The sequence below is a fragment of the Eptatretus burgeri genome, chromosome 13 (assembly GCF_056783735.1).
Source record: "Eptatretus burgeri isolate ZD-2024b chromosome 13, Ebu_testis_v1, whole genome shotgun sequence".
Lineage (NCBI taxonomy): Eukaryota > Metazoa > Chordata > Myxini > Myxiniformes > Myxinidae > Eptatretus > Eptatretus burgeri.
In genome coordinates this window covers 77,471,555-77,481,796 of record NC_140973.1, presented here as the reverse complement: position 1 = coordinate 77,481,796, position 10,242 = coordinate 77,471,555, and the positions used below count along the sequence as shown (strand labels likewise).

The 10,242-nt window shown below is 44.8% G+C and overlaps 1 protein-coding gene across 1 annotated transcript in view; it reads right to left on the bottom strand.

Moving 5' to 3' along the window:
* The window catches only part of LOC147014845 (chemokine-like protein TAFA-5), a 57,679-nt gene extending 47,437 nt beyond the window's left edge, over positions 1–10,242 (bottom strand). Inside the window, exon 1 of the mRNA XM_085853227.1 lies at positions 9,823–10,242. Within this exon, the coding sequence (XP_085709353.1) occupies positions 9,823–9,913 (91 nt within the window). The 5' untranslated portion in view covers positions 9,914–10,242. The remainder of the gene's footprint in view (positions 1–9,822) is intronic.

Here is a 10,242-nt window from a genome sequence, read left to right as displayed (position 1 = left end):
TGCTCTCATGTGATAAAATAAAAAATGAATGATTGTTTAGGCGAGGATAAGGCCATAAGGGGGTAGTACATTAAGCAGGATAGGTAAGTTAGCTGCGACTCGCTGCCCATTGCCCCTCCTACTTTATTTCGTTAGGTTAATTAGGTGTGTCAGTAAGTGTTAAGGCTGGTACGGTAGCGCCTGTGATATACCTTGCAGGAGCTGCGGTACCAGAGGAGGGGGCAGTGTTACGTTTGAGGGGGGGGTATGCATTCAAAGGGTAATTAGGATGTTTAATTAGGTACGCCATGCTGTTCGCGTTTACCAGGATCTCAGGATAAGTAGCAATTCAGTGGTGATAAGTTGTCTAGTAAATGTTCATTTCTTCAAGGGGGAAATGATAAATGTCACGTAATTAGACAGGGACACGGGAAAGGGTAAGTGTGTCTGCGTAAACCCCTTTTGGTATTCTCTGAAGACTGGCCGTGACGTCACAGGACAGTGCAGCGGATGGCTCCGCCCCGTGATCACGATTGGCGGAAGGCGATGGCGGTGGGCCAATAAACGGCTCGATTGAAGTGACGAGTACAGAAGGATAAAAAGGTTCTGTTCGGGGTCGAAAAGGAAGAGGAAGAAGATTACAACCAAAAAAGATCGTGTTTTTTTGGTGTGGTTCCCTGTGGCGGGAGAGAGCGTCCTGGTTGTTGTGCTGAGTCGATCGTGTTCTTGATCGTGTCTGGGAGCCTTGCCGAGCCTCGTGCCTCGCCTCGGTTGGCTCTGGGGTTCTGCTGACTCGGAGTGCGGGATCGGGCGGCGGGCGGACCTGCCTCCCTCTCCTGCTCGCGGCTTGGCGCCAGAACTGGTTCCCTGGCGGCTGTGAGTGGACTTGGGCCAAGACCAGGAGGTCGACAGCACCACGGTTTCTCCTGCCCCCCCTGACGAGAGCAAGGCCGGCTCGTCCGACGCCGATCCAGGGACGGTTGCGTCCACACCACGGTCCAGCCTGACCACCAGAAATAGCTATGTTGTGTGTGTGTGTGTGTGTGTGTGTGTGTGTGTGTGTGTGTGTGTGTGTGTGTGTGTGTGTGTGTGTGTGTGTGTGTGTGTGTGTGTGTGTACTTGGCGCCTTAGAGGGATTGAGAACTGTATATTCATTGGAATTGTCTGTGTTTTTCCCCACGCCCGATCCCACACCATCCCGTCGAATCGCCCCGGATCCCTCTTCTTGCCGAGTCTTGTTATTTCTGGTGATAATAAAAACAAATAAACATCATCAACTCAGTGAAAAGCGACTCGTGCCACCTTCCTCGTCCCATTTGCGGTAGGGCGATTGAAACCGCCGTCTTTGGGTTATATAAAAATAAACCGCCTCCATCGTTTCGGCTCATTCTACGTTGGCGGGACTGTTCAAGTCCCGTGGACGTCACAACCCTTTACACATCGGTGGGGATTATAACCGGAAACGCATACTTATCGAAATAACTGAGATCCGGGGAACCTGTATGATGTTTTGTGAATTTCCTCAACCGCAACAATATACCCTCTTCCCACGAACGTCAAACAATTAAACCAAATTCTGCAACCTCCTATATTATTGACCGATTTTCAACTTTTTGTTTCCACCTTCATCTTTCAACCGATCTAGCAACATCATTCTCTCTCCTTATCTCTGCTTATTCCTTCCATCCCATCTTTGATCACCCCCTCCAGCAATCCATCTCTCCTAAAAATGTGACCAAGCCCGTTTTTCTGTCTCTTCCTCGTCGTTTCGACGAAACAACCTCCTCTCTCACACCAACTCCATAACTTCTTCATTTCTATTATGCAGAGTGGGCAGTCTGTCCAATCTTTTCCATTCTTCATCACATCCACATTTAAAAAGATTCCACAATTGAGGTGCACATCAAGGTCCATGAACCTTTTTGATGTTCTCCTTTCTCAAGGTCCATGTCTCAGACCCACACAGCACCGCGTGTCAAATCGATGAATTTAACAACCTATTCTTCAACTGTTTACTGAAGCTCTTTCTCGTAAGCTCCTTTCTTATAGGCTGTTCAAAGTACATTTACCCTTAGTCCTGATGTGCCATTAGGCACCTCTAAGCCTACCTAGTATTGCCAACATATGGTTGTTTGTGTGTGTGTGCTCCATCATTGTAAATGCTGAGCATCAAGCAACGAAGCAGCACCTACCATTTTTAGTTTGTGGTATGACTCAGTCGGGGTTCAAACTGCCGACTTGCTTGGTTCAGAGCAGACACTGAACCATTACGCCGCAGAGTCTGTTTAAAACAACCGGATTCGAACCGATAGTCCTTAGATCAACGACGCACGCTTTAACCCACGACACCAAACTACTTGTCGCGAATGATAGACCATTACCATGTGTTCACAATTGAGATATTCCATGAAAGTGTTTGTTGGTTTTTAATGCATTTCAAAACAAAACCATACATGATTAACAACCAAACATCTTATTCATCGTCAGGACGACGACTCAGCAAGCCACAGTGGTTAGAAAAGCATTTGCATTATGACTCACTCGCGTCTTGATTTTTAACTTCTACTCAACAATGCAGGTGAATTGGACAAACAACTTTGCATCTCTGCAAGTAGCATGTTCCATGATGCAGTCTAGTCAGTGGTGGTGTAAGTCATCTGGAGATCCCATGCAAAACGAAATGTAGTGGTCCAGTGGGACCCTTGTCAGTCTGTCATCAAAATGGAATATGCAATTTGGTATCCGTCGGTCTCTGTATGTCTGAGGCTGATGCATTCGGTCGTTACTTATCCAATCACAACCAAACTTGCCAGTGGGACTGAGGGTCGTGAGACGAGGGTTGTAGCTGCTTGGTTTATCCGTGCCCCTCTCCCCCTCCCTCTCCAACCCTCCAAGGGGTTCCGAAGTTGAAGCAACAGTAGCAGAAGCAGCAGCAGATGTGCTGGCACACTCTTCTGCTTCTGTCACTTGTTGTGCAATGAAAAATGTAGTTTTGGGGTGATTTCCAAAGATTTTCGCCTCTGTTGAGTTATTTTCCCCATTTTCAGGGCCTTTGGGGTAAATTGCTTTCATCTTCAGCTGCTCCAACACACTTCTGATGTTTTTTTTTGTTTTTTTTTTAAACACAACATTCTGCCCTGGTGCCCATATGTTTGTTGATTTACTAGCGAGGAGTTGTTTTTTCATCGTACAATGAATCGTCGTGTGCATTTGATAAACAATATCGATATGTATTGACATTAAGTGTTATACGTACACTTTTTTTTTAATCGTGATTCGTGTTGCATTTGTATATTTAAATGTAGTTATTATTCCACTGAGCGTGCTTTTTTTTTACTAACCTCACCTCCTAACTTTGGAATCGTCTTATCTTGTGAAACATCAGGGAAACCTTTTTTTTTTTTAATCATCATGTGACTTTTTTTTTTTCCTTGAGATCGAGTTTTCCTTTTGCTCTGTTTATCACCACTCACAAGTTGCTAAGTTTTGTGGGCAAAGTGAGACCCCCCCCACCATAAACACTCCCAATCACCACCACCTCTAGGGGTCCCATCTTGAAATATTGTGTCCCATCTAGAATAGTGTGCTGTTTTGGTCACCACATCTGAGGACGGACATAGCTGACAAAGAGAGGATGCAGCATAGGGCTGCACCCTCACCACTGCTTGCACTCGTTACATCAACACCACGACCTGCACCCCTTCCACACTGCCTGCACTCGCTACCCCCTCACCACTGCCTGTACTCGCTACACTCTCACCACTGCCTGCACTCGCTACACCATCACCACTGCCGGCACTTGAATCACCCTCACCACTGACTGCACTCGCTACACCCTCACCACTGCCGGCACTTGAATCACCCTCACCACTGACTGCACTCGATCCACCCTCACCACTGCCTGCACTCACTACACCCTCACCACTGCTTCACCATGAGACTCCAATCATTCCACCGGAATAGCTCAGGATGTTGGTGCTTCCAGGATGGAGTTTTCGTCCGAGTACTGCCATCCGTGTCTTGTTTAACAAAGAGACAGGTTCACACCCTCAAGTTGTGATTAGGCCAACAGTAATCAGACAGTTGAACTCTCCTTACCTATTGCAGCCGCCAGCTGGTGTCAACAGAAAATTGTTCGAAATGCGACACCTCTCATCCATGGCTATTTCTCATATTTCCCTTATCTTTTTTGAGTCCAGTTTGCATCAAGGAACACACCAATTATGGTGAAATATTTTTGGAATCACACTCGGTTTGACTCTTGTTTGAATGCTGCAAATTGTGTTGAAAAGACGATGTGGTTTCGCCCTATCAACAGCTGTTGTATGCCTGGTGTTTGCTTAATGGTGAGGGTGATGGGCTTGGGATCCTAGAGATCCTGAGTTCAAATCCCACTTTACTGTTGAATTAATACCAGGTTGGGTTGACTCTGCCTGTCGTCCTTCTGAGGTCGGCAAAATGAGTACCAGCTTGCTGGTATCCTGCGTCGGAGTGGTGACACATCCAGGATTGTACCCAATAGCCAAGGAGACTACTTAGGCAGCACCAACACTCTGCACAGAGTATGGTCCCAAGGGATGGATGGATGGATGGATGAAACGGCAGTTTGAAAATGCCCCGATTTGCAGAAGTGAGTCAATGAAAGCAAACACACAGCGAATATGCGAAAGGCACTGTTGGGTGTTCTGGAGACATTTTGAAAGTCCCATATTGCATCCCATGGGTTGTATGGCTCTAACAGCACCATGGATGCGGTGTCACTTTATTACGACTATATTTACAATGAGAAAACAAACTTTTACATTTCGTAAATACACTGTATTTTGTTTCCATCATGCAGCGTTTGATCATTTCTGACCCTCATTTCTCCCTTAAGGCCCTGTCACACCTTGACGTTTTAGCCAGCGTATGGCAAGGTATCAAAATTTATGCAAAACGCTGGCATATGCTGAACTATTGATGTTTTTTTCCCAGTTTTGTACGTATTCATAACGAGTTGGACGTATGCATAACGTATTAGTAACGTGCACAGAACGTTTCAATCACATATAGATAACTTATACCAACGAATGCTGAGCGTGTTGTCGGTGTTTACAATCTATACCCAATGATAGTCTAACTTATGCAGAGCGTGCGGCAGCGTATCACCGACGATCACATGGTGTAGGCTCTTCATAGGCTGCGGCTCAACGATTCAAATCATAACCGCACTCGACATCGAAGTGTGAAGCCGCTGTCACACCTTGACGTTTTAGCCAGCGTATGCCGACGTATGAAAAATTTGCGAACCAAGCTGGCACACGTCAAATACCTAATGGGTAAGTTTTGTATATGTTAAGAACACGCTGGCATATGTCGTAGTACGCTGGCATACGTCGTACGTCGACAAATTTTCAGCATGTTGAAAATTTCTCGACGTACTCGGCGTATCGCACACGTTCCGCATACGCTGGCCATAAGTTGTAGGCACATAACCAGACTCCCTGTTTTTTTTTTTCTTCGGTATGACGGTGATGTTGACACTTCGATTTCTAGTGCGGTTATAATATAATATAATTAATAGGCTGCCGCTCAACGATTCAAATCATAACTGCACGAGAAATTGAAGTGTCAACATCACAGTCATACCGAAAAAAAAAACACCAAAAAATAAAACCAGGGAGTCTGGAACACTGACGCTAACCATTACCTCGACGTGTTTCGACTTATGAGTAACTTACTAGTAACGTGTGTCGACGTGTGTCAACGATCGCGTAACTTGCCTACAACTTATGGCCAGCGTATGCGGACCGTGTGTCATACGCCGAGTATGTCGACATATTTTAAACATGCTGAAAATTTGTCGACGTATGCCAGCGTACTACGACGTATGCCAGCATACTATGACGTATGCCAGCGTACTACGACGTATGCTACGATGTATGCCAGCGTGCTCTTAACGTATACAAACTTAACGTATATCTTAACGTATACAAAGTATGCGTACTACGATGTATGCCAGCATGCTTCAGCGTGCTCTTAACGTATACAAACTTACCCATAACGTATTCGACATGTGCCAGCGTTTTAGCCAAATTTTTCATACTTCGATATACGCTGGCTAAATCGTCAAGGTGTGACAGGGCCTTAAAGGCCCGGTCACACCTTGACGTTTTAGCCAACGTATGCCGATTTTTGAATTTTTTTTCTAAAATGCTGGCACACGTTGAATACGTTATGGATAAGTTTTGATAACATTGAGAGCACGCTGAAAAACACTGCCATACGTCGTTGTACGCTGGCTTTAAACGTTGTACTTTTCGGTTGTCCTCAAATTTTTTCATGCTTGAAATTTCACGACGTATGCCGGCGTATGACTCACACGTTCCGCTACGCTGGCCACAAGTTGTATGCATGGTCTGCGATCGTTGACAGACGTCAACACATGCTACTTGTAAGTTAATCATAAGTTGAGACACGCCGAGGTAATGTTTAGCGTACCCGAAACTTATTTCTAACCTGTGATTAACGTGTTGTTGGCACGTTACGCGATCGTTGCCACACGTCGACAGACGTTACTTTTAAGTTACTCATAGGCTGAAAGGCGTCGGTATAATGGATCGTCCTTGCGTCAGCGTCCACGGCCACGGCCAGGACACTTATTTGCAGCATTCTTCAAACTTTTCTTCGGCATGACGAGGATGTTCACACTTCGATGTCTAGCTTGGCTATGATTCCAATTGTCCATCGGCAGCGTCTATTTAAAATAGTCGAGTTTGAGCGTTTTAACACGTTCAGAAGAAACGCTTCAAATTTCCAAACCCCAGCGTCAAAAAACAAAGGCGAGTGACAGCAATTTAAATCGTTCATTGTAAACAATGAAAATAGCTGAGTGGTACCGTTTAAAAGTCGTTGAGTGTAAAAAAAATCCAATTGTTGAGCGCAAGCGTCTACTTTCAATAGTGGAGATGCAGCCATTTAAATCGTTGAGTGGCAGCCTATGAATAGCAAACCCCACGTCACCGGCAAAGATAAACTGCCGCACGATATGGATAAGTTAGGCTATCGTTGGGCATAGTTTGTGAACGCCGGCTTCACGATAATTATTCGTTGGTATGTCGTATCTATAAGTAATCAAAGCGCTCTTTGCACATTATTAGTTCATTGTGCATTTGTCCAACCCGTTATGAATAGATCTAAATCGTAAAAACAAGCTATAGCTCATTGTTGAAAAAGCCCCATAAAAAATTAGCCGCGAAGAAGTTCGAACAATGGTGAAAAGATGTCTCTTACCCGTAGACACGCGGACGCAAGGACGATCCATCATAACCCACACCCTCCCCCTCACACTCACCTACTACTGCCAACATGAACAAACTACTACTAATACTAATACTGATACTGATACTGTTACTGCTGACATGGACATCGACTCAAAAAGGACTCAAACACTGTTGGGTTCCCCTTTTATGAACACCATTTTTATATACCAATTCCCAAAACTGCTGGGAACACGTCTTTATATGGCAGTTGTAAGTTAGAAACACGTTCATTTATTTTTTTTTGTCGACTGGAAGACGTCATTGGAATAAGTCTACATACGTCAATGTGTGTTGGGACTACGTAAAGAATTGGTTCAAAGCACGTCAAACATAAGTTAGAAATAAGTTTCGCGTAAAAAAGACATTACCGCGACGTGTTTTGACTTATAAGTAGCCTTTGTGGACGTGTGTAAGCGTCCGCATATCGTGTGTAAAACTTATCCCCATCGCATGCGGAACGTGTGTCATACGCCGAGTACGTCATAAAATTTTGAACATGTTTAAAATTTCTTGACGTACTCTACTTACTACGACGTATGATAGCGTATTTAGCGTTCTACTCACGTATACCAAACTTACTCGTACCGTATTTGACGTGCCCCAACGTTTTAGACACATTTTTCTTAGGTCGGCATACGCTGGCAAGATCACCAAGGTGTGACCGCGATGTTGACACTTCCATTTCTACGGCAGTTATGATTCGAATCGTTGTGCGTCAGCCTTTTAATAGGCTACGTCACGACATCGTCGGCGATGCTTGCAACGCGCTATGCCTAAGTTAGACTATCGTTGGGCATCGGTTGTGTTGGCCGACAACAGGTTCAGCATTCGTTGGTATAAGTTATCTATAACACAATGAAACGTTCTGTGTCCGTTACTAATGCGTTATACATAAGACCAAGTCGTTATGAATACGTCCGAATCTTTAAAAAAAAAACATCAAAAGTTCAACGTAAGCCAGCGTTTTACATACATTTTAATACGTTGCCATCGCTGGCTAAAACGTCAAGGTGTGACCGGGCCTTTACATTGAAGTGGAATGCCAATGGCTGTGTGTGTGTGTGTGTGTGTGTGTGTGTGTGTGTGTGTGTGTGTGTGTGTGTGTGTGTGTGTGTGTGTGTGTGTGTGTGTGTGTGTGTGTGTGTTTTGGTGTTAAATCCACTATACTCTTTTGTTTAATATTGATGAAGCATTAAAAAAAACTACATTTTAAAACATTTTCTGTTGTACCGTTAAACTGACATTGTATGTATTCAAATGACAGGTTGTTGTTCAGTGGAAAGTCAAATGGACGTGTTGAGTAATTTAAGTGTAATGTGTCTATCTGTATCCATTGGTGATGTGAGGGAGCAAATTATAATTATATAATGGAATGCATGATCAGGATTATGAATATATGACATTGTATGAAATGTTATAGCAAGGAAGGTAACACATCTGTAGGTGAAGGTCGTGGACCTACTGATGGGGACCTACTGATGGGGACCTACTGATGTGGACCTACCGATGTGGACCTCCTGATGTGGACTTCCTGATGTGGACCTACTGATGGGGACCTACTGATATGGACCCCCTGATGGGGACCTATTGATGTGGACCTCCTGATGTGGACCTACTGTTGGGGACCTCCTTATGTTGACCTACTGATGTGGACCTCCTGATGGGACCTCCTGATGTGGACCTACTGATGGGGACCTCCTGATGTGGACCTCCTTATGTGGACCTAGTGATATGGACCTCCTCTTGTGCACCTACTGATGATATTGTGGACTTACCATTTGGAGCGATTCCAAGCTGAAAGCATCAAAACCTCCATGAACAAAGGAGCCCACCTGATGACCCGGGTTGTCGATAAATCATTCAGTTGCTTACAAATGACCAAGGCTCTTATTGTTGGTGAACATCGATTTTGAGGTTTGATATGAAAATAAAGTTAAGTTTAGGGTGTTGTGGAATTAGTATGATTTAGAACAATCTTTAAATATAAACATAATGCTTTAGAGATAGTTGTTAGTGTTCAATAAATGATTATAATTGGTATGAAGAACACCTTCATGAAAATAAAACCGTGTGTGTGTGTGTGTGTGTGTGTGTGTGTGTGTGTGTGTGTGTGTGTGTGTGTGTGTGTGTGTGTGTGTGTGTGTGTGTGTGTGTGTGTGCGTGCGCGTGTGTGGTTTCACAACAACAGCAACGACAACAACAACAGAGTTAACGTCAGCATTTTAAAGTAAGAGAGAAAGAAAAAGAAAAGCAATCCTTAGGTTACCAAAGACAACGATCACTATGGGGAAGTGTACAACTTGTACAAGGCAGTATTTAAGGTTCAGTTTTGGAAATGTCCTCCTTAAAACGTCTATCAAAGTAAGAGAGAAACACAGACACAGACACGGACATAATTACTGACACCGAGACAACGAGACATTTATGGAGACTAAGAGACGAATTCATGACAGATATACAAACAAAAACACACAGATGGACGACAGACAGTTCCAGAGCTAGAGACAGAATCCCAGGTGTAGTGTGAGATGCGGTTCCTGACCTGGTGCACGGTGTGCAAGGTGTGAGTGAGCCGCAAGCCCAAGCAGTGAGCTGACAACGAGGGTGAGCACGAGGCGCAGTGTGCACTCCATTCCCGGCAAGCTGTGGGTGCGGCCAGACGAGACGGGTAGAACGATGAGGTTGGTATCAGTGTGCGGTTGTAATGGGAGAGGAGGTAAGTGGCGCGAGACACGAAGAGCGACGGCCGTGCGCTTAGCGGTGGGGAGTTGGGGGAGGTGATGGGCAGGTGTGAGTGTGCTGCAGGTAGAGAGTTATCTTCGGTCGGGAGGGTGGTGAGTAGAGGGAACACACACACACACATACACATACATACACACACACACACTTACACACTTCAGCTGGTGTTTATGGTGAGTGGGAACCCAAATCAAGAGAGATGTTTTGTGTCATTTTTTCAGGC